At 39.7% G+C, this 25,193-nt stretch overlaps 1 protein-coding gene across 5 annotated transcripts in view; it reads left to right on the top strand.

Annotated features, from left to right (window-relative positions):
* The window catches only part of KIAA1109 (KIAA1109 ortholog), a 222,166-nt gene that overhangs the window by 161,412 nt on the left and 35,561 nt on the right, over window positions 1–25,193 (top strand). For 2 of the 5 annotated variants that reach the window (XM_043969747.1, XM_043969746.1), the window contains exons 61-71: window positions 97–323; window positions 1,131–1,261; window positions 3,465–3,588; window positions 7,128–7,237; window positions 8,132–8,222; window positions 8,960–9,022; window positions 12,386–12,639; window positions 15,312–15,527; window positions 17,306–17,486; window positions 19,789–20,011; window positions 23,632–23,793. In XM_043969747.1, coding sequence (XP_043825682.1) covers window positions 97–323; window positions 1,131–1,261; window positions 3,465–3,588; window positions 7,128–7,237; window positions 8,132–8,222; window positions 8,960–9,022; window positions 12,386–12,639; window positions 15,312–15,527; window positions 17,306–17,486; window positions 19,789–20,011; window positions 23,632–23,793 — 1,782 coding nt within the window. Of the gene's footprint in view, window positions 1–96; window positions 324–726; window positions 928–1,130; window positions 1,262–3,464; window positions 3,589–7,127; window positions 7,238–8,131; window positions 8,223–8,959; window positions 9,023–12,385; window positions 12,640–15,311; window positions 15,528–17,305; window positions 17,487–19,788; window positions 20,012–23,631; window positions 23,794–25,193 lie in introns of all 5 variants that reach the window. The other 3 variants (XM_043969750.1, XM_043969749.1, XM_043969748.1) reach the window with 3 other exon arrangements.

The raw sequence follows: 25,193 nt of genomic DNA, 5'->3' as shown, positions 1-25,193 counted from the left end.
GCGCACACCCAGCGTGTCTTCTTTCATTCCTCCCGTTATTTATATTTGTGTGGATGTAACCTGCAAAAACTGCATCTCTCTCCCTTCTTTGAACAGAAAGTAGCAGTGCTGGGACCTGGACACTCAATGTTTTGTGGAAAATGTGTGGAATTGACGTCCACATGGATCCCAACATTGGGAAGAGGCTGAACGCTTTAGGAAACACCCTGACCACTTTGACCGGAGAGGAGGACGTGGATGACATCGCTGACCTCAGCTCAGTGAATATCGCGGATCTATCGGATGAAGATGAAACAGACACGATGTCGCCCACTGTGCATGCTGTAAGTCGCCCCAGCTAGCGCTGGGTCGTCAAGGGCGGGCTTTACCTTTTGCCAAGGACAGAGCTAGCTCCGTGTCATTGATTATAACGCACTTGGTGCCAAAGAGGCACTGATTGATCTCCAGGGGTATTTGAGCCATCTGTTCATTTTACTGGGTATTTCTGCTCCCTGAGGCTTTGGGGCCTCCTTGTAACAACATGTGGATGAAAAACTAGAGTCTAAAAATAAGTTCATATCTATGGTGTCAAATTATTAGGATTTATTAGCTAAGTAAAAAAAAATCATTCTTCATTTTCATTCAGATTTTTACAAAATGGATGTTAGAACAATTACTGTTGTACCATGAAATTGCTTCTGTTCTTGGAAAAGAAGGAAGAAACTAATTGTGCTGTTTATCATTTAGAGTTCAGATGGAAGTTCAATATGTGGAGATGGCAACAAGCTTACCTTTGGGCAGCGACTTGTAAATCACCTGCTGGGACTGACGCCCCAAAATCAGCGTTCTTCTGTTCCTGCAGAATATCTGTTTGGATCAGAGATGTGTGCTGCCTTTCAGTCCAGCCAGAAACATAAGAAAGCATGCAGGGCTCACTCATGGGGAAATGTAGGTGCTAACTAAAGAGAGTCCGAGTGACCATAATGGGACCTGGATCACAAGCAAATCTCTAATCAGCTTCCTCAGCAGATTCCCCTGATTCTGGCATGCTCTTTCTGATTGAGGGGTTCATGTTGTGTTAGTCTGCTAACTAGATAGACTTTTCCATCCAATGGGCAAGTTGTTCACAAACGTGTGTTTGATTTTTTCAGGAAGTTGTAGATTATCGAAGGCAAGGAGCGTCCTGTGCCCAAGCAGGAGAACTGAGAGGCAGGAAAATCATGAAGCGCATCGTGGATATTAGGGAACTGAATGAACAGGCCAAAGTAATCGATGATCTCAAGTACGTGTGGACGGCTGACATTGTTCTAATTGATTATTCTTGATGGTGGTAAGAGCAGCACAGACTCTGACATGCAGTTGCTCAGGCCCTTTCTTTTACATAGAAGAAACCAGTGAAGGTGCCAAGAGGTTAAAAGACATGCCCAGAATAACACTACTAGTAAACTCGGAGCCAGGGATTAGGGCCCAGGCTTTTTGACTCTGCCACCAAATTATTTAATTGAAGATATTACCTCTCTCTTCCCCCCCATATATTTTTATGTACTTCATTAAATATTTCTCAATTACAAAAAATTTAATAAATTTAAATTAAAAAAATTTTATCATTTGGCTTTTTAAAAATTTGAGTTCTACATTCTCTCCTCTCTTCCCCTCTTATTCAGAAGGCAAGCAATTTGATATACATTATGCATGTGAAGTCATATAAAACATAGTTCCGTTTTAGCCATGTTGCAAAAGAAAACACAGACCATAAAAAATAAAGAAAGTAAAAAACATAAGCTTCAATCTGCATTCAGACTCAGTTCCTTTTCTGTAGGTAGATAGCATTTTTCATAAGTCCTTCCGAATTGTCTTGGATCGTTGTACTGCTAAGAATAGCTAAGTAATTTACAGTTGATCATCTTAAATATTGCTGTTACCGTGTAGTTCTTCTCACTTCATTTTGCATTGGTTCATTGAAATTGTCCCAGGTTTTGTAGAAGCCATGCTTGTCATCATTAGTATTCCATCATAATAATATATGACAATTTGTTCAGCCATTCCCCCAATTGGGGACATCCCATCGATTTCTACTTCTTTACTCTCTCAATAACGAGACATCCAAAAAAAGAGAAAAGGACCTATTTGTGCAAAATATTTCTAGCAGCTTTTTGTGGTGGCTAAGAATTGGACATCAAAGGGATGCCCATTCATTGGGAAGTGGCTCAACAAGTTGTGGTATATGATTGTAATGGAATATTGTTTGTGTTATAAGATGATAAGCAGGATGATTTCAGAAAGGTCTGGAAAGACTTACATGAACTGGTGTATAGTGAAGTGAACAGGACCAGAACACTGTACACAGTGATAGCAATATTGTTTGATGAACAATAGCTGTTCTCAGCAATACAATGATCCAAGATAATCTCAAAAGACTAATGATGAAGCAGACGATCTGCCTCCATGGAAAACTAATATTGATTAAACACAGACTGAAGCATGCTGTTTTTACTTTCTTTCATTTTTTCTTTTATTCGAGTGTTCTTATACAAAATGACAAATATGGAAATATTTAAATAATTTTGCATGTATAACCTATATCTGATTGTTTACTGCCTCAGGGAGGGAGATGGGAAGGGAAGGATAGAATTTGTAACTCAAAACTTTTAAAAAAATACTAATTTTTTAAAAACTGATTAGCAACTATATAGCACTTTAAAGTTTTCAAAGCCCTATATATGTGTGTGGATATACATGGATACCCACCCACATGCATGCATACAGACATACATACACAGACACACACCCTCATGCATATACACATGTGTGCATGCATAGGCATGTACACATGTCTGTATCCGTAAATATGCATGTGTGCATATACATGTGTTTTTATGAATTAAAAAACCCACTTCCCTAGGAGCTAGGTGATAATATTATTCCCATCTTACTTGTTAAAGAAACTGAACTATACAGAAGTTAACTGACTTAGTAAAGTCAGATTCGAACTCAGGGCTTCATTACTCCAAGGCTAGTACTTTATCCAGATGCAGACCTTTACAGTACATAGCTCCTGCTACTATTGTTGTTTAAATTTGTTGAATATAAAATTTGCATTTCACAATATCATGCAGTTTTCTTGTGATGTAAAATTCTCAAGCTCTGTGACAACAATTGCCCAAGAATGGGGTACAAAAAAATGAGCATAATTTCTCTATTTCTAATGTGTATTTAATGGTGTCCCAATTTGGAACTCCCAATCCTTCAGGAACAGAGAGAAATTATCAGATGCAGGGAAAATATACACTTCAATGCAGATGAGTGTGCCATTCATCTCTGTGCATTAGAAATGTATTGACTGCCTAGCAAATTTAAGACTATTCAGAAAACTCCATTTAATTTGTTAAATAGTTATGAAAAAGGTGAAAGTGGAAAGCATCCCCTCCTTTTGTAAGTGTTTTACTAATATTTAAAACATTTATTACGTTTTTTTTTTCTTCCAGAAAACTGGGTGCAAGTGAAGGAACCATAAACCAAGAAATTCAGCGATACCAGCAGTTGGAATCTGTTGCAGTGAATGATATCCGTAGAGATGTCCGCAAAAAGTTGCGAAGGTCCAGCATGCGGGTAAGGAAATGTTGAAGAAGCTTTAAAAAACAAAACCATAAAATATTTCTAAACTTTTAAATATGTTGAGAAAAGATGTGATTTGTCTGGTTTTATAAAGTAGATAGGTGTATTATAAACTACACAAATTGTGATTTTGAAAAAATAGATTTTTCTGACCCAGACAGGAACACAAATGTTTCTACAGTGCCTTAGTACCATTATGTCACCGAGGTGATTGTCCCACCATTGGCTTTCTCCTCTGTGTTCCTCCACAGGGCCACCACAGGGTCCCAGTATGGTTGGAATCCTTTCTCTAGGCTCTTGTCTGACACTGCATGGATACCAGTGACGTGGGCAGCTTTGTCTTCTGTTGTCTTTCCTTCCCGTTGCCCCTCAGTTCACTTCTTCATAGTCTTCATTGGAAACGTTCTGCTGCCTGTTTGCATCCACCCTCTATCTCTCCACTGTCCTTTGGGCCGCCCACAACTTTGATTCATCAGAGATTTGGGTGTTTGAAGATTCATTTCTAGGAAAATGTTTGTTTCAAAAAGATGGTTTTGTGCCAGGGAGTGGCTCAGGATCATTCCAAGCACTGGGCAGAGTCTCAGTTGCCTTCAGGTCTGCTTTCTCCTTCTTGAATTATAGCCTGAAACAATTGTGTCCCAGATAGGTGCACAAATTTAATTCACAGCCTTTCAGCTCCAGAGTGTGGTCTGAATTGTTTATGTCTCTGTGCATTCATTAAGGTCTTACTCTTTGCCTGGCACCATCTTGGGCTCTAGTGATATAGGGACAAAAAAAATGAACATTTATTACATGCTCTGAAGGACCAAACATTCAGTCAGGCAAGAACGTGTACATGTATAAATGTGTACCAGCTCAATGCACAGTAAACACAAGGTGATTATGGGGATCAGGAAAGGCTTTATGTAAAAAGTTATGCTTGAGCTCCCCCTGGAAGGAAGTGAAGGATGCTAAGGAAGAGGTGAATAGGGGTGCATTGGAGCCCTGGTGGGGACAGCCAGTACAAAGGAGAGCAGAAGGGGAGGAGGCTGCAGACTCCCTGGGCAGGTAGTTGGGGGCCACCATGTGAAGGGTGGTACAGGAGTGTATGCAGGAGCAAAGGGTCAAGGACATATCTGAGCTTAAGGAAAACTGTTGTGGCAGCTGAAGGGCCGAGGAGGAGGAAGATGATGAAGGCCTCCAGTAACATCATAGCTCTGTTAGGAAAGAAGAGGGGTCTGAGTGAGCGATGTTGTGGAAGTGGCAATGGCCAGATCTCTAGGGAGCCCAAGGTAACAAAGCTACACATCTGGGATGCTGGGGGAGTGGTGGTGACACTGACAGAAAGGCAAGTTCAGCAGAGAGAGATCTGGGGGCAGAGAGAATTGAGTTCAGTTCTGGACATGCTGAGTTTGAGCATTTTCCAGTAAGCTGCTGGAGAGGCATTAGTCACACATCTCCGGGAGCCCAGGAGAGACACTGAGGGTAGATGGATAGATCTGGGAGTTATCGCAGAAAGGGTAAAGTGAAACCCATTCGAGCTGATGGGGTCCCCAAGAGAAAGACTGCAGCTTCCCTCCAGCTTCCCTCAGCTTGGGCTTCACTACATGAAGGCCCTTCTACCACTCCAGGTTTTTTCCTGTAGCAACTAATACAGACCTTATCCTCCTGTGCCGCTCGCTCTCCCCAACCCCTCACATGAGGACTTCACCTCTTACTGCACTGGAAAAAGTGAGGCCATTTGCCAAGAGCTCCCTCCCTCTTGTCCCTTCTTCCTCATTCCCAATTCTTCTGACATCGTCCTTTACACCAGCTGGAGGTGATGACACCAAGGCCAGCCCCTCCCGTCTTCTGTAGCAGATCTCTCCCACCATCGTCCTCATGCTTTATAATCTTCTGTCTACACTCCGCTTCCCTGCTGCTTAAAAACAGCCAAGTCTCCTATAGTCTTTTTCTTCCCTATAGTCTTAAAAAACTCTTCAGTCCATCCTGTCATCCTCTCCTCCCTTCTCACTTAAACTTGAAAAGCTGTCTTACTCTGTGCCTTTATTCCCCCTGCAGTCTGCCTTCCATTCTCATCACTCAACTGGAACTTCTCTTTCCAAAGATCTAATGGCCCCTTCATGGTCCTCATCCATGGACATGATTGGACACCTCTTCCTAGGCACGTTCTCTCATCTGGGCTTTTGTGCCTTCTTAGCACATCTTCAGGTCATGCCCACTCACTGCATTTATCTACCACTGTTCTGGCCTTTGCCTGTTTTCTGTCTAGATCTCACTTGGTGATCTTATCAGCTCCTGCTCATCTGTCTCTCAGATGTATTTATCCAGCTCTTGTTTCTCTCCCGAGCTACTTCACCAACTGACTCTTGTGCTTCTCAGTTAAGATGACCTGTAGGCCTCTCACATTGTGTCCAAAACAAAACTCATCCTTTCTCCCAAACTGTCCCTTCTTCTGAACTTCGCTTTTAAAGCTGAGGATACCCCCATTCTTCTATTTGCCCAGATTCACAGCCTTGTTGTCATCCTCATCGCTTCCCAAATCTTCTAAGTCCAAAGCATTTTTGTATATATCTGCTTACTCCACCCATGGAACAGCGACCCTATCTCAGCCCTAGATCCCGGATTTCTGCAGTAACCTTGCAATTGGTCTCCCTGCCTCGTCTCTCCACTCCCAGGCTGCCTTCCCCTGAGCTGCCAAAATGATTTTCCTAAAGGGCAGGTCTGACTGGGTCTCCCTCTTTCTCAGTCATGGCACCTAAGGCCCACTCCTCTCTTGGCAGCCTTGACTCACTCATCACGCCTTGCATTCACACTCAGCCTCTTACTACTAAAGAGCTGTAGTTCTTGAGCCTCCACCGCAGTGTTTCCAATTTAATTGAGTCACCCAAGATGACACCATTAACTTTTTTAAACGATTTTTTCAATTTTCCAGCATTTTTCTCTCCTTTTGACTTCCCCCCACACTAAAAAACGAAACAGAACAGAACCATTGTAACAAATAGAGGCTATTCTTCATGAGAAACCTTTACTAAACAGAAAGCAGAACAAGAATAATCACAACCTAGCATTCCCCCCTACACCTGAGAATTCATAGCTCTTCAAGGAGATTAAAAATGAGAGGAGGGCTGTTTTTTATTCACTTATTCCTTTAGACGTTTTTTTTTTCCTTCTCCTCTACCCTCTATCGTAGCTTTTGAGTGGTATATCATGATGCTGTTTAGCTTTGCTGTTTGTATTTGGGAATTGTCCTATTGTATTCTTATCAGCTTTTCACTTGTTCATTTCTTACTCCCCAAAAACTGAACCTTTACCTTTATGATTCCCAGGGTGTTTCTAGTCTAACAAAATTCTACTTTTTGGAATAGAGTGGAGTAGTCTCATTGACCATCTATTCTGGTAATATTTTAAACTTCGTAATGATGTATTGCCAAGTCTCTAATTTATCACCGATTAGTCTTGAAAGTACTGAATAATTAGAATTCTGTTACTTGTATTAGAAATCAAATACTCAATAATTTCCAAAAATGCCATTTTAAAATCCATTTTATCAGGCTGCATCGCTGAAGGACAAATGGGGTCTAGGCTACAAGCCCAGTTATAGCCGGTCAAAAAGTATTGCTGCTTCTGGAAGACCACCTCTTAAACGAACAGAAAGAGCAAGGTAATGGATTGAACTACATGAGAAGAACTGATGGGTTAGCTAATAAACCTGTGGTCTCCAATAATAGATTATTGAATGTCAACTGAAATCCTTCATATTCCCTCCCTTTCCCTCTTAAAACCTCTCAGTTGTGTTCCAAGTAAGGGAAAGTATAATTTTTTTTCAGATGAATAACAAGATATTTAATTAGACAAATAACAATACTTGGGTTTGTGGCTAGATTTTAAAATGAAATTTATAGTGTTATGTATCAAGTACAGTAGGACCTGAAAATGAATTGTTTTAGACTAATTGGCACTGGAATGTGTTGTTCAAGAATAATTTGTGTTTATTTATTGCAAGATATCTGAGAAACTTGGATATATTTTTAGTCCTTGTGTCTGTCTACACACACACACACACACACACACACACACACACACACACACATATTGGTGTAATATATATTAAATATATTTAAAAGGAAAACTTGAATATTCCTGGAGTGAAATGTTAAGATTAGCATCATCTTTTTTTTAAGTGAAGCAAGTATGGATGGTTTTCAACTTGGCTTTATAAAATAACAAAGTCTGGCATCATGCAGAGAATAGGACTTGTAATGTTTGGTTTCTAATTCTTCTTCTGTCTCTAATTACTATTATGACAATGGGAAAGATAATACATCTGGGTCCTTGTGTCCTTTCTATAAAAGGAAGTGGTTGGACTAGTTCCTTTCTAGATCTAACTCTCTCCACGTGTTCATTGATTTTTGTTGAAGTGGTAATACCAAAAAGAAATTGGCGGATGGTGCCAGTTTTGAAGCCTAGAATGGTAATGTAGTTACCTGTCTATTTAGTAAGTTTGAAGTAGAAAAGTATAGATTTCATGTTTCTCTCTTTTATATTTGGCTTACAGTTCTCGATTGGGAGAAAATGAAGAGCTTCCAGAAATCCGTGTAGATGCAGCATCTCCTGGACCCAGAGTAACTTTCAATATCCAGGACCCAGTAAGAAAAATCTTACATATTATCTGTTGCAGAGAGGGACTATTTGACAGTTTTTGGTAATTTCAGTGACAGTTTAAAAAACAATAGGAATCAGTTTTAAGAGGCACCCAACAGAGTATAGGCCAAAGGTTCTCAAACTTTTTAAAATTCACAGAACTCAACTTCGACAAATATCCCACAGTCGATATACCTTGCCTATTTCCATTTGTTAACACCAATAAAACAGTTCACCAAAAGCATTGAGAAAACTGGAATTGGTTATGGCAAAGTGAGATCTGGTTTGTATGAAATACCACAATTGCTTTTGACAGAAACACGAATAAAGTTTGTCATATTATAAACTAATGCTATGAGATATTGGTGGACCATAAATGGTCCTTAGGAACACTTTGAGAACTGTTCTGTGTTAACTACCAATTAGCAAAAAATTTTTCAGTTGATTAACTTGCCTTTTAAGTAAATATTCACTTCAAGCTATGATAGCTTTCTGCATGATTGTATTTGTACTGTCTGTGTTGTCATAGGTTAATAAGTATGTGAATTTCAGGGTATAGATCCAGATAAAAAGGTAAAGTTAATTTGGGATCAACGTGAATGTTGTCCAAGTGACCATCCACTGCATGTGAGACTTGAGGCTGAAATGTTTGTTTCACTCTGATCACCATGCATTTTATGAAGTAACTTCTCTTCTCATTTTATGAGTTTTGATCATTTTTTTCTTTGTCATTTTAATTAAGTCGAATAATACAGTTTGGGAAAATGTACAACAATCCCGATGTCCTGGGGAAGTGTATTTTAAGGTACTGGTAAAAGAACATGAATTATGCTATAAAGCTAATTAACTTTCCACAAAATCTATTTTCAAATTTTCTTCTTTTTTCAGACTAAACTCAGAAATTCCTCTAATAATTTCATGTAAACGTGAAACCATGTATAATATTGTTAGACATACACACGATAGGATAGCGCCTACCTTTTTTTAAAATAGTAAACATTCCTCCTTTTACTTTTTGTAGTTTGCAAGTCAGGACCTGAACTAATACAAACTTTGAACCAAAAACTGGGAGCAAACTCTAGCAGTTTGCAGGATTCCATTCTAGATCCAGTTATCACCATCACTGATTCCCTCAATTCAAGGCAGGAAAAGCCCATCTGTGACTTAGTAGATAATCCCTTAAGAAACCCACCCACTTTTAATCATATAGCGACAATAGCTATGTATGATAATAGCTGTAATAGCAAATAAACATTTACGTAACGCTTGCTGTGTGCCAAGGACTGCTAAGAGCTTTACAATTATTACCTCCTTTAATTTTCACAATAACCCTGGGAGGTAGGTGCTGTTATTATCTCCATTTTACAGATGAGGAAACTGAGGCAAACACAGGTTAAGTGATTTGCCCAGGGTAACACAGCTGGTAAGCGGCTGAGGCTGGAATTGAACTCAAATCTTCCTAACTCTATCTGCAGTGCCACCTAGCTGCCCCTAGGAAATATCAAAAGTCAAAATTGAACCTAGTTCTTCCTGCCTCTAAACCCAAAACTCTGTCCACTACCATGCTGTATTTTATACTACTAATAAATATCCCAATAACAAATATAATCCTGAAAATACAGAGAATAAAAAACTTTCAACATATAAAGAGACCTAGCAAGAGAATTTAAAACTATATGGGAACAGAACAGTGTTACCCTCTTCAGTAAATCTACCAGAATATAGAATTACAGCCTAATACTCTTTAATTATAAGGACAGTTATCTTACCTACCCACTCAGTAGCCCACAAAATATTTAAACTTAAAAGAGTAAATAGCCAGATAGCTATGTGTACTCTGACCATTTCTATCAACTCTATCCAGTCAACCACAATATAATAAAAATTAATGTAAAAGAATAATAGCAGGGGGGCAGCTAGGTGGCGCAGTGGATAAAGCATTGGCCCTGGATTCAAGAGGACCTGAGTTCAAATCCAGCCTCAGACACTTGACACTTAACTAGCTGTGTGACCCTGGGCAAGTCACTTAACCCTCATTGCCCTGAATAATAGCAGGATAGAGACTTGTCCCAAGAAAAGGTTTTAATATGAACTCCAAAAAAGATGAGGACAAAATGAGTAATAATTAATGAAGTACCTGGCGTCACCATTATTTGATCTGCTTCTACACTTGACCTGAGGATACTCTTAGTGAGCTTGCAACATAATCTTTCCTTTTGTCTGATAAACTAAGGGGTCATATAGCTATTAGAGGGTAAAGTCAAGTCACAGAAAAGCAAAACGACTGCATGGTTATCAACAGGAGAAATAAAATAACCTTTGTTTAAAAATTAGAGCAAATCAGGGGAGCTAGGTGGCACAATGGATAAAGCACTGGCCCTGGATTCAGGAGGACCTGAGTTCAAATGAGGCCTCAAGACACTTGACACTTACTAGCTGTGTGACCCTGGGCAAGTCACTTAACCCTCATTGCCCAGCTGCCCCCCTCCCCCCCCCCCCCCCCGCAATTCGGAGTCAGAAGGGATCTTTAGATCTTATCTTGCACAATTCAAATGTTATGCTTGTATCATAATACATATAATCTGTTATAAATATATTTATGTACACATATTTATATGCATTATACATAATATATAGCACATATATACATATATGAGGTTATATGTTACATATATATGATATCCCCAAAATCTTAGTGTACTCTTAAGATTTAATGCTTATATATGTACACACAATATACATAATACCTATATGTGTATGCATATAAAACACATGTGTATGCATACATATATGCATATGGACACATGCTTGTATGTATATCCATCTCTCTCTATATCTATACACATGATTGTGTATATAAAAGCCTCACATATTTTTTAAAGCTTAAATTTATTCTAACCATTAATAAAAACCTCAAATGAGCTACGATATGAGTCTGAATAGAAGTAATCATTCAAGGTTTTGCTTTTAAATAGAAGTATGCCCCATTTTAAGAACATAACATACAAAAATTCTAAATTTTAAAATAGTTCATTTAGTGGTGATTTGTATCACAAAAGCTTTCACATAATTCTTTAGATACTGAGCTTTCAAGTGAATATGAAATGTGGTTTTGTATACAAAAATGCCCATTTAGATTTCTGATCAAGAGTGTGTCGCAGAATGGCTTGAAATGACATTGATGATAGTTCACCATTTAATCAGTAATAACTTTAACGATTATGTAACACTTCACATTTTTAAAGTTTTATATTTATTACACAACTAGTTGACTACTTCATCCTTTTCAAATATTGATTTTATTTTTACCAAAAAAAATAAAATTGCTATCACAAGATTACCAAAAATTCCATAGTAACTTTGCATGCTATTCTTTCACTAATTTACCCTTCTGTACTTCTGATTTATAAGTGATTATATACTTATACTGTTGCTTCTGCATGTCTGACTTTTGCTTTAGCTTAAAAATTAATCTTTTCAATTTGTCATTTATGTTGACATAAGGAAAATTTTCATTTTGCTTACTTCAGAATGCAGTGATAGTGTAACATTACATTGTTCTCTCTCTTTTAAGATATATAGTGTCCCAGGGGCAGCTAGGTGGCACAGTAGATAAAGCACCAGCCCTGGATTCAGGAGGACTGGAGTTCAAATCTGGCCTCAGCCACTTGACACTTACTAGCTGTGTGACCCTGGGCAAATCACTTAACCCTCATTGCCCTGTAAAAAAAAAAAGAAAGAAAGAAAGAAAGAAAAAGAAAAAAGATATATAGTGGGGGGCAGCTACATGGCGCAATGGATAGAACACCGGCCCTGTATTCAGGAGTACCTGAGTTCAAATCCGGCCTCAGACACTTAACACTTACTAGCTGTGTGACCTTGGGCAAGTCACTTAACCCCAATTGCCTCACCAAAAAAAAAAAAAAAAGATACATAGTGTCCTAAAAGTTTTAGTCCAGTTTTAAATTTTCATAAATGTTAAATCAAGATACACAGATGCATATCTATATGTAGATATATGATATGCATGTGTGTTTATGTAAAAATACTCATTTCATGGATTTATAAATCTGCTAGTTTTTTCTGCTCAAACTGAGGAACTTTAACTTGCAGAGATTTGTCATTGTGAAATGATACTAATTTTAATAATGTGTCTTTTTACCATCAGTTTCCTGAGGAAACAGAATTGGACCTTTTGTCTGTAACCATTGATGGTCCGTCCCACTATTCATCAAACAGTGAAGGATCATGCTCAGTGTTCAGTTCACCCAAAACGCCAGTTATATTCTCACAAGGCACTCCTTTTCAAAGTGAAGAGGGAAGACGGGACGACAGTTTGTCTTCCTCCAGCGAAGATTCAGAAAAGGATGAAAAGGAAGAGGATCATGATAAGGAAAGATTTTATATTTACAGGAAACCCTCGTAAGTAGCTACACGCTTATTTTTATTTTTCAAAAAAAGATTTCTTGCTTTTATGAAAATGTGAAAGCATGGAGTTGCATAGTTATTAGCTTTTGTGGAATTATTTTTTTTAGTGGCTTATAACTTTGATTAAGTTATTAATTATCTCAGTTTATTTTCTGATTCTTTATGATTTTCTTGGTAAACCATCATATAATTAGCATTTAGAGATGATTTTTTTCTCCTCCTTGCCTATCTTTATGCCTTTATTTTTCTTTGTCTTATTGCTATTGCTTTACTATAACTATGACAAATAACAGTGAGTAAAGGGGAAATCCTTTCTTTAGTCTCCTTTTTTTAACAGAAAAATGTCTAGTGTTTCCCCATTGCATATAATACTAGCTTTTGTTTTTAGATACTTTTTACAGTATCTAAAAAAAATCCTTTGCCCATACTTTGTAGGGTTTTTTTAGCATAATGAATTTAATCCTTTATCAGAGCATTTGTCTGCATCTTTTTCTATAACCATGGTTTTAGTTTTTTTTCTAATATGATTAATTGTAATAATGATTTTCTTAATGTTTAACTTCTTTGCATCCTTAGCAGAAATCCAACTTTATCATATCAAATCTTTGTTTGTTTGTTTTTTTAAATCAATTGCTGTTATCTTTTTGCCAGAATTTTATAATCTACTCAGTAATGACATTGGGCTATAGCAGAATTCCTTTAACATCTTCCACTTGTGACCCCTTTTCACCTGAGAAATTTTTGTGCAACCCTGGGCATACATGTCTATAAAATGGGCATATATAACCTTTTGCTGTTGCCAAATTTGTTACCACCCCCACGTTCAGTTAAGTGACCCCACATGGGGTTGTGACCCACCACTGAAGAGGCCTTGGTCTATAGTTCTTGTTTGCTTTATCCTTCCCTTGTTTAGAAATTAAGAATATATTTGTCTAATAAGATGAGTCTCAGAGAAGAGTCAGGTTTTGAGAATGACTGAGTATAAGCATTAATAATTTGTAACAAATTAATAATCTGTGTGTAAGTATTAATTATTCTTTAAAGGTTCTAATATAAAGCTCCATCTGGACCAGGGTTTGTTTGGGTTTTGGTAGTTCTTTTATAGCTAATTTGTTTGCCTTTTCTGAGATTGGGTTATTTAAGATTTTTAATTTGTTTTATTTGGGGTATTTTTGCATTTTATATTTTTGTACAAAAGCTTTTGGCAATTCTCAGTGTGCCTAGCCTTGTTACACTCCCGAAAACAGGAACTATGATTATTTCCAGCAGCCTAAGTTATCCCTAAGAAGTGTAGATGACGTTTCCTTTTCCCTGTTGTAAATATTTAGAATTTTTTTTTTTTTGGTGGGACAATGAGGATTAACTGACTTGCCCAGGGTCACACAGGGATTAGAGGTAATGGACAGTGAGGCTAAAAAGATAGGTGGGGACCAGGATGGGAAGGGCTTTGAATGCTAAAGAGGGGAGTTTATATCTTTCCATATTTTTGAGAAATATATTTTTCCATAATGTCAGATCTGCCCTGTGGCAGCAGTGTGAACAGGAAAGGGTAGAGACTAGAGGCAAGGAAAACAATTGAGAGGTTGTGGCAATAATATCAGTTGAAAGACGGTGAGGGGGCAGCTAGCTGGCGCAGTGGATAAAGCACCAGCCCTGGATTCAGGAGGACCTGGGTTCAAATGCAGCCTCAGATACTTGACACTAGCTTTGTGACCCTGGGCAAGTCACTTAATCCTCATTGCCCCGCCAAAAAAAAAAAAAAGAAATAAAAAGAGGGTGAGGACCTAAATCAACAAGAAGATCTGGTAAGTGGTCAGCTCAGTGAGATGAGGAAGAATGAGGATGATGCCAGGGTGACCAGCCTGATTCTCTCAAAGGATGGTGGTGCCTTCAACAGAAATAGGAACATCTAGAAGGAAGATAGAATGTCTCTGGGACGTCCCATTTGCTATCCACTAGGTGACTGGTCTGAAGCTCAAGAGAGCCTGGCCCCGGTAACACAGACTCCAAGTCATTTCTACTCTGTAGAGATCGTTAAACCTATGGCAGGTGGTAGGTGATGTGAGCAGAAAAAACAGTATGGGCATAAGAAAAGAGAAAATCCAGGACAGGGGTCAGTGGCCTTTGTAGAAATGTGACACCAGAATTGAGCACGATAACTACTTGAGATTGATGTAACTGGGACAGAAAAGAGCAGAGCTTTCATATCCCAAGTCCTTAAGCTTCCTTACTTAATGCCAGCTTTTTAGCTTTTTGGCTACTATTGACTCACTGATGTTATAGTCCTCTAAAGCCCCAGATCTTTTTCACAAGAACTGCTGTCTAGTCATGCCTCCTCCTTATTATATTTGTGAATTTAATTCTTTGGACCCCAAATCAAGATTTTATATTTATTTTTATTAATTTCCATCTCCATAGATTTGGCCTGGCCTTCCGTGATGCACACTGAAATATACTATTTTAGCTATTCCTTTCCATGTATAGGAATCTTAGTAATCTTAGAATGGTCCTATTGGTCATTGTGGTTCAGTGAATTGTAGTTGATATAAATTTGTATAAAATATATGTTGAGAAAAATATTGACACTATGTTCACTGTATTGTGCCCAAATAGTTCTTTTAGAAATATTGTATAATACAATTGAATGAGTGAATGTTATTTTGTAGCCACACATCCCGTAAAAAAGCAACAGGCTTTGCTGCTGTGCATCAGCTATTTACTGAACGTTGGCCAACAGCACCTGTCAACAGAAATCTGAGTGGCACGACTACGGAGAGAAATATTGATTTTGAACTTGATATTCGAGTTGAAATTGATAGTGGAAAATGTGTCCTGCATCCAACAACCCTTCTGCAAGAACACGATGACATGAGCTTGAGAAGGTGAGAGGCCACTGGGGAGCAGGAGCACGTTTCATCTCCTGCTTCACTGCCTTCACAATGTAATCAAATGAAGAGGGGGAGGGGGTGACGTTGTGCAAATTTAAATGTACTGTATTCATCATAAATGTAACTGATTCTTATCCATCAGTGGTCTGCGGCCTTTTATGGCAACTTGAATTCACGTAGCAATTTAAATGGTGGTTGTGCCAAATAGTCCTCTCATTGGTCATTTTAATAATACAACACTTGGGGAAATAATTTGAAAGAATGCAGTCTGCTTGATTTATCTTTATTTGTTAGACTAGATTGGATGGTGATGTGCATGTGAATGCTATCCTGAGTATCTTGGAATTTGGTAGTTCAGTTGTGGTCTTGAATCTTTTTCAAGGACTGAGAAAAGACTGTAGGATTTAGCAGCTAAGAAATTGTTGAAAGAGCAGTGTCAGAAGCCAGATCCCAAAGGTCCGAGAAATGAGTGAGAGGAGAAGAAGTAGAGGCAGTCAGTACAGACAGTCCTTTTTTAAAAATCTGACTGTGAAGGGTAGGAAAGAGAGCTTCGCCTTACAGTGAAGGGAGGGTTTTTAAAGACGGCAGAAACCTAGGCATGTCTGTAAGCAAAAGGGACTAAGAAGTCTGTAGATTGAAAGAATCAGTTATGGAGCAGTCAAAGGATTACCTTGCTACAGAGAAGACCCAGCAGAGATGCAGTCGTGGGGACCAATTTTTAATTGGGGAGTGCTAGCTAAGCGGCTCACCGCAATATTGGGGCAAGGAAGGAGACCGGCAGCCTCCCTCAAAACAGAGCAGGATTTATTTTAACAAAAATGAATGTAAAAAAAAAGACACAAACAGGATCAGTAGGATCAAGGGAAAGGAAATAAAATGGGGAAAGGGAAATTATACAACCTGAAAAATACCAATGCTCAGGAATCAGCAGAGAATACATGGCAGAGCTCTTGTTGCCTTCCAGCTAGAATGGCGAATTCTCCCCGTTCCCAGAAACCCCACACAGCCCCCAGTCAATTGTCTGATAGTCACATGACTGCCCTCACTAGGCTTCCAATCATTATAATTTTGCCAGGCCCATGTAGGCATCGGTGAGTGGTGATGATGTGAGGTGCCAGCGCCATGGCAACAGCTACAACCAGTGGGCAGAGCACCATGCGGTTTGCGGAGCCCCAGGCCAGTGCATGCCGAGGCATAAAAACCTCAAATAACAATTCTTTACACAATAACATAAGAACATTATTAAATAACAGAGAAGTGCAACAATCTGGTCAGCTGTTACGTGACTTCCTTTAGCGTCACGTGAGTCAGAGCAGACAAGAGGGCTGGAGAAAGTAATCAGCATTGGCGTTTGACAGTGTGGATAATAAGATGGTAGGGGCCAAGGGATTTAGTTGTAGAAAACATTCAATGGGTTTACTACTCCAGGTGCAGACTGTGAAGGGAGGGGAGTGCAGTTAGGTCAGGAGATTTGACCTGTACCATGTAATGTGTGCTAGTAAGCTGGGCCTGTGGGAGAGATGGAATGATAAAAGATTATGGGTGGCACCTAAGAAATTTCATGCTTATTAATAATGAAAGTGGAGCACTGTTGGATTATCACTGTATTTTATACAGTTGATTTATTTTTACTTTAGAGCATAGTTTTAGCCTAATTTTTTCCTATTTAGTCATCAAAAATAAATGTTAATCAACACATTACTTTACATAAGATAAAATCAGAAGAAATAATATATTTCTATCAATAATAAACAATATATTTCTGTCTGCAGAAGTTACGACCGGAGTTCCAGAAGCTTAGATCAAGAATCCCCCTCGAAAAAGAAGAAATTTCAAACAAACTATGCTTCTACTACCCATTTAATGACTGGCAAAAAAGTGCCATCATCTCTGCAGACCAAACCCAGTGACCTGGAGACAACAGTATTTTATATCCCCGGAGTTGACGTAAAGGTGAAAACACTGAGCTCACACTTAGGGATGATATAATAACGAGGCTTATCAGCTTCCCTTCCATGTGTATCCATCAGTTGATGTGAAAAGTGACATTCGTACAGTTTAGTTTTCTCTCCTTAAGTAATCTCCTCCATCTTCCAAGAAGTCTTATAATTTGTCATTTCTGCAGTTTCTGCAGCTCATGTTTTCTATAAGAAGTGAAATTTGGCAGGAAGTTCTTGATGACGTGAGAAATTCAACAAGTTTACTGGTGTTGCTTTTCTGGCTAAATGAATTGGAATAAGAGGACATTCCAAGAGAAGGAATGATGGCTGCTACTCGTCACGTAGCTTCCTTCTCTCTCTCTCTCTCTCTCTCTCTCTCTCTCTCTCTCTCTCTCTCTCTCTCTCTCTCACACACACACACACACACACACACACACACACCCCATTTCCACAAACATTTCCTGAGTTCCTACTATGGCCAGGTGCTCCACCTGGCTCTGAGCATGCAGAGATGATGACTAGCACAGTGTAGAGCTTAGAGTGGGATGAGATATACACACATCCTATTTTTCTGGTTTATATTGTTATTGCAAACTTAAAATCAAACTCGAATGCCAATAGCTGTATAAATAAAATGAGGAACCAGATCCTCTCTTTTCTGGGTTTTATTAGCACTGTACAAAGAAGAAATAAGAGTAGTAAGATCTCATCTGCTCCTCAGTATAAATGGAGAAAAGAATCTGGTGCTGTTTTAGGCTCTCAATTTACAGTGATGCTGGAAAACTGTAGCACATGTAGTGGAAAGGGAGTGGAAACCAGTCAGCTCTCAGGAAGATTGGCTGATAAAGCTAGAAATCTTTTGCCTGAAGAAGGAAGACTTCCAAGAGGAATGATAGTCATTTGGGGGATTTGAAGGGATGATGACTTTTTTAGGGTAGCGAGATTTCTCTTCAGATCAGATACCAGTTAGACTAGCAGACATCCATGTTTGCTGATTGAGTGGTTTCCAAGGTAGCTCTGGTTTTTATTTAGTTTTTGGCAGAAGGGTGGTTAGAGAGCAGCCCTTCCACAGCAGAGACTCCCTCTCCCAGTGTGGGTCGGGATTTCTCTGCCCCTTTGTCTTGGGGATGGCTCAGGGCCCGGAGTGTGACTCCTCAGAGGGATTGCTCCACACCGCCTCTCTGCTGATTGGAAATAAATGAAATTGGGGATTTCAAAAGGAACTTTCAAAATAATAGCTTGTTGTCCTGCTCTAATAATAAATAAATGAAATAATTATTTCTTTCTTAGCATAATGTAGTACTTGTCTTGATCCAGGAACCATTTACCTAAGGAATATTTCCATCAAAGAAAATGAGTGAAAATAATAAATTGTGGGGCAGCTAGGTGGCGCAGTGGATAAAGCACTGGCCCTGGATTCAGGAGGAGCTGAGTTCAAATCCAGCCTCAGACACTTGACACTAACTAGCTGTGTGACCCCGGGCAAGTCACTTAACCCCCATTGCCCTGAAAAAAAAAAATAATAATAATAAATTGTGGATCCAAAGTGACCCAGAGTATGAGAAAGGAAGTTGCAGGTCATAGCTCAGCGCCTTACTGTGAAATGGCCAGCATCTGGTTTGATGACCAGTCCCACTCTCTGTAAATCCTGCTCAGTGGTTAAGGTACCTCACAGCCGACCAGCCACATCCACATTCTGGAGACTCTTAAATGCCCCAGAATTCGGACATGACCGAACACCCCCAGACACCAGCCCCAGATACCAGGCTTCACTTTTTATGTTACCCAGGAAGGCACCGGGATATAAGCGTCAGATGATGGATCCTGAAGATTATTGCCCTAACCCAGCCTTCTAAATAAATACCCTTTGGGGTCAGGGTAGCAGCTTTCTGCTAGGTAAGGTTCACCCAGAGACTAGAGACCGTGTAACTAGGCAGCGCTGTAGCATCCACCTCCTGCAAGCTTCTCATTTTACAGATGAAGAGAGTAGCCGAGGCAGTGTAAGGGCTTTGCCCAAGGTCGCACATCAGACTAAAGACAGAACTAAGCCCCAAGGTTCTCCACACTTAGTCAAGGACTTTTTTCATCATTACGCCAGAATAGTTTGGCTTAAAGAGCAGACTCTTCGATTTTTATCTTGTGTGTCTTAAAGTGTAATACTGTTAACATTTTGACTGGTGAAATGTTAATCGTTCAAAGATTATAGTACAACGAAGATTTTACGATACAGAGAACTATTTCATGAATTAGGCCGAAGTTTTTAGGTCCTCGTTTCTGCCTTAGTTGACTTTCAAAATGTATTTGTTTCACTGCAGCTACATTACAACTCCAAGACCCTAAAGACTGAGTCACCAAATGCTTCCAGAGGATCTTCTTTGCCAAGAACCCTTTCCAAAGAGTCCAAGCTGTATGGTATGAGAGAGAACGCCACGCCTCCTCCTCCTCCTCCTCCTCCTCCTCTTCCTCCTCTTTTACCTAGCACTTTCCAGAGCAAGACTAACACGTTACTTCCTCCCCAACCCCCACCTATTCCCTCAGGTACTGAAGGAAAATATACTTATCTGTGTTCATTTGTCCCATCACCTACTTGCTCTAGTGTCTTTTTCTTGCAAAAGTCTATGATAAATGGTGACACTTACAAATGCTAAGTCTTAAGAATCATATTCAGGATGATAAGCACAGTATTCCTTTGGCCATTCTTCAGGCTGATAAGCCGTCGGCATAACCAGTCAATTATGAGAGACAGAAGCAATCAGGACGAAGTCATTTATTTTATCTGCTGCACATCTGCATTTTAATGATCGATGAAGGTAGATGAAGGTGTCATTTAAGTCCTTTGACTTTTTCGTTTTCTAAAAAGAAGACTACAGTAGATGCTGCCTGTGTGTTTGGAGTTGGAGAAGTGGATTAGTGCACCTTTCCCTAATCAGGCTAGTTTTGTTCTCTTGAAATCTGATTCTGATTTCAAAATAGACAGGAATGACCACCCCTGGGGGGATTCAGCTTTCAGAAAGATGGGGGGGTGAGAACAATTTAAATAGGTTGCATTTCTATAGCAATTTTACAATTACAAAATACATTATATACACAAATGATCATGGCCTACGTAAGAGTTGATAAAGAGACCTGTCCAGCTAAATTCTGCACTTTGAGAAATAATGGAAATTAAAATTTGAAAGGTTAGACAGGCAAAATCAGGCAGAGAAATTTGGACAGTGTGTGACCCGGTCAGTCAGCAAACATTTTTTACATCCTCAAAGTGTGAAAAGTTCTACACTAGACATTGGGGGCGATATGAAGTTTAACTAATGATCCCTGCCTTCATGGAATCTACAGTCCAGTAGGGTGATAAGACAGATAACGTGTAATATTTTTTTCTGATAAGTGAAGTATAGAGGAGCACATTTTAGCTCTTACGTGAAGGACTAGCCTAAAGAGAGCCCTCTTTGAACAGAAAGACAATGACTTGGCTTGTACACCTGCTGAATTGGAGGGAGGAGGAGTGGCAGTGTCCTTCAACCAATTAGAAAAAAAAACTTGGAGGACTGAATTAGGATTCACCCTCATTGAAATTCAGGTCATGAGAATGAATAGGTGTACTGTAGAGAGAGAACAAAAGAGTGAGAAACTAGGAAGAAAATGAGAATATACCAGTCAGTTAGATAGCATCTATTAAGTGGTTGCTAAGGACCAACCACTGGCTATAAAGCAGTGTCTTGCATTAAGGAGCACGTGGTATGGAGGGAGACAATACATTCATGAATGAGCATGTACCAGATGGATGCTAAATCAGTGTAAAGCATTGAGGAAGAAGCACTAGACGTGGGGGAAGGAGAGAGCAGGGCAAGGAGCAGGAAAGGCCTCTTTGTGTAAGAGAAAACCTGATCGGAGAGGTAGGAGGAGAATGCAGTATCGCTGAAACTGAAAAGGGAGAAGAGCGTAGTTAGGTAGGTACCCTGAGAGGGGAGGATGAAGCCACTGGACTTAGCAAGGAAGAGGTCATTGGGAACATTTCAGAGGGGAGCCACAGTGGAGGAATAAGCATCAGGTCATATGGGACTTAAGAATGGACTAGAATAGGAATGGGAGGCGGCCAAAGGAGTCATTCTGGGTGTTAAATGATTGTTTGCTTATATTAGGAGTGGGCTGTGGATGGAGCCTTAATGAAATATGTAACCTACGTCTGAAATCCTTCTCGATGTGTTCTGTTTTCCTGAATAATACAATTCATCCTGGAACTGAGACCAGTGTAGAGATCGAGTAGTTTTAATTAGTCAGAAACAGCCTAGCACCCTACACATAGCCCTACGGAAAACCCCTGTGGTTGGAAGAATCCACACTTTTATGACGGGTTCAGTTTCTTATCACTTGTTTCTTGCTTCTTTTTTTTTTTTATTCTGAATTTAAACACCAAAGAAAGAGCATTTCCATATACAGATCAGGACACCAAAAAAACCCTGTGACTCTCCATTTGATACTATTATATAATAAATTCCCCTCATTACTTTCAGAGCTGTCCCATTTGTCTGTGCTTCTTCTTGTTCTATTCTCTGTATTTTCAAAAAAAATGTTTTAGTGGCATTTTTTTGGTATCACTACTGCTAATTCCTCATCTTTTCCCTTCCTTCTCCCTCCCCTCTATTAAAAATAGAAAGGAAGGAAAAAACCCTTGTGACAAATAAGCATAGTCAAGTGAAAGGAGGCCATCCAGTGATCACATCCAGAAATGTGAGCCCCTTTCTGCCCCTTGAGCCATCACCTCGCCTCTCAGGAGGCAGGTGATGAACTTCATCATAGCTCCTTTGGTCAGGCTGGTTGGCCATCAGGTTGGTCAGAGTTTGGGGTTTTTTAACAATGCAATTGTCAATGTATAAATTGTTTTCCTAGTCTTGTTTATTTCCTTCTGAATTGGCTCCTGCTTTCCAGAATTCTCTGAAATTATCTTTCATCATACCTTATGGCATAAAAATGTACACCATAATTCATTCTAGCCATTCCCAAATGGATGGGCACCCTCTTGGATTCTGGTTTTCTTCCTTCTTTTTCTTCTTAGTCCCTCCTCCTTAGCCCTCCCCTTTTAATTACCCAGGTTTGAAACGTTAGTGTCATCTTTGACTCTTTACTGCCCCTTACCTCCCATCTCTAGTCAGCTGCCTTATCTAATCTCTTTGGCCCCTCCCTTCCTCTCTTGTCAGATGGCCACCCCTCTTTATTTAGCCCCCATCGCTTCGCACCCTTGGGAACTTTTGTGACAGCCTCCTCCCCACTTTCAGTATTTCCCCCCTCAGTCCATTCTCCACACAGTTGCCAAAATGACCATGTTCCTGCTTGATGCCCAACTTGTCATTTGAAGCCCTTCACCATCTAGTAATGAGACTTACTCCATGCTCTTCCCCTTCATGCCCTCTACTGCATTCTAGCCACACCGACCTTTGTGCTCTTGCTTAAGGTCAGCACTGACCCCCACCCTGGGCCCAGTCTAAGTGCCCCCACTTCTCAGCTGCCTCAGGACAGAAACCTTGGGCCACCTCCTCAAATGGCCTTATCCTTCCTTGTTTGCTTATTACTTAATATCCCCTCCCTAGGGAGGGATTATATGTGAGATTGTTATCAAGACGGAATTGGCACAATATGGCAACTGTTTGTATGTGGGAGCTACGGAAAAGGGAAAAATCAGGCAACTTTGAGATAATACTTCCCTCTCCCTTTGGGGGTGGATCTTTGGACACGTTTTTCTAAACTTAGTTCCAGATACCTTAAAAAGCAAGTAAAGGACATACTCTGCTTATAACTTCCTTTGCTATTTTTGCTGTGGTCAGTCATGTTTTACTTTACCTTCTAAGGTAGAAAAAAATAATTAAAGCTGGAAATTGAACCAAAGTATGTGACCTAGAGCAATTAGGAAGAACCATTGTATTAGAAATTGTTAATAATCCTTACATTCTAACATTATCTTGTCATTTCTTCCACCCTACTATTTTTTCTTACTACTTTGTTGTGTTACTCATGAGTAAAAGTGATTCTTAATTATTAGATGATTCACTGTATTAATATGTACCTTATAGTTTTGACTTCTCTAACAATGAAATCTGTTTTTACTTTAATGCAATGATTTCTCAAATATCATTTAATAAATTTAACACTTTTGAATGTTTTAGCCAAAGGGAAAGGAAGTGGAGGAGTCAAAACAGCAAAATTGTATGCCTGGGTAGCCCTTCAGTCACTACCAGAAGAAATGGTGATTAGTCCCTGTCTATTAGACTTTCTGGAGAAGGCCCTGGAAACCATCCCTATTACACCAATTGAAAGAAATTATACTGGTAAGCTACTTTTTTCTTTCTTTTATATGTCCATAGGGACACATTGGCCTCTTGGTTTCTTTCCCTTAATTGCTCTGATCACATCTAGTATCATATAACTGTAAGAGATAATGAGATATTATCTATCCCTGTCCCTCATTTTACAGATAAGGAAATTGACGTTTTCAAGAGGAAGTAACATTGAACTACTGAGTGTTGACTCTGGGGACCTTCAGTTTTCAGAGACTAGGTGGGGAGATTTGGGACCCAGGCACAGATCTTTGGAGAAGGAAGGGAAAGGCGGGAGGGAACCATGACGCGAATTTGGCATTTGAGCAGCAACGAGGTCGAAGTGACCAGAGTTCTGGGTTTGGAATCAGGAGAAACCAGGATTCAGACGCTACCCTTAGCATCTCCTTGGGGGGGGGGGGGGGTGAGCATCAGTTTCCTCATCTGTAAGGTCACAATAACAGTCGCAATAGCAAGCTACTACTTACCTCACAAGATTGGTGGTGTTAATCAAGTGAACAAATGACAACCATCAGCACCTACTATGTGCCAGGCAATGTGCTAGGCCAGGAGCTTCGAAAAAACACAGAATCGGAGACTGGAAGTCACTAAATTACTGTCTTGAATTTCATCTTGTTAGTCAGAACCCAAGGCCTGTTGAGATCTTTTTGGGTCCTGTCGTTCAGTGTCTTCATTATTTCTCCCAGCTTTGTGTCATGGCATGCAAGTCATCGCATGAGGTATCTGTCATTGATAGTAATGTTCAGCAGCTCCAGCCCACAGATCCAACCATAGATCACCTCTGGCCACATTGACATTGAACAATGAACACCTCCGGTCAAGTCAGCCAGCCGGCCAAGTCTCAGTCCATCACATTCTGTTGCCACTTCATCTGTATCTCTCTGTCTTCTCCACAAGATTAGTACGAGATACTTGAACAAAAGCTTAGCTAACATCTAGGTAAACTCTGTCCATGTTAGTAAATGTCAGAAAAGGAAAGGAGGCGAGTCTGGTGTGCCCTGTGCTTGCTGGACCAGTCAGTCTGTCTCTGCCTTTCTTAGATCTTCTCTAACTACTTCTTTCATTATACATTCCAGAATTGCAAACTTGGGGTTTTTTGTACCCAAGTGCGTTTTCCCTGTTTTATTTCAATGATCTGGCCTATTGAGGTCCTTTTGGATCCCAACCGTGTGTTAACTATCCCTCCCAGATGTGTGGTAACTGCACGTTTGGTAAGCACACCATCTGTGCCTCTACACAGATCACTGAAGAAATTTTAGGAAGCACCCGGCCCATCACAGAGACCCGGGGCATTTAATCCCTTGGAGTCCACGTCAGATCATGTTGAAATAGAACCTTTTACACCTGCTTTTCTAAATCCATTAGATTGCATTACTGTGTAATCTGTATCC

The sequence above is a fragment of the Dromiciops gliroides genome, chromosome 6, assembly GCF_019393635.1.
Source record: "Dromiciops gliroides isolate mDroGli1 chromosome 6, mDroGli1.pri, whole genome shotgun sequence".
NCBI classification, from domain to species: domain Eukaryota; kingdom Metazoa; phylum Chordata; class Mammalia; order Microbiotheria; family Microbiotheriidae; genus Dromiciops; species Dromiciops gliroides.
This window is presented reverse-complemented; position numbering and strand designations above follow the sequence as displayed.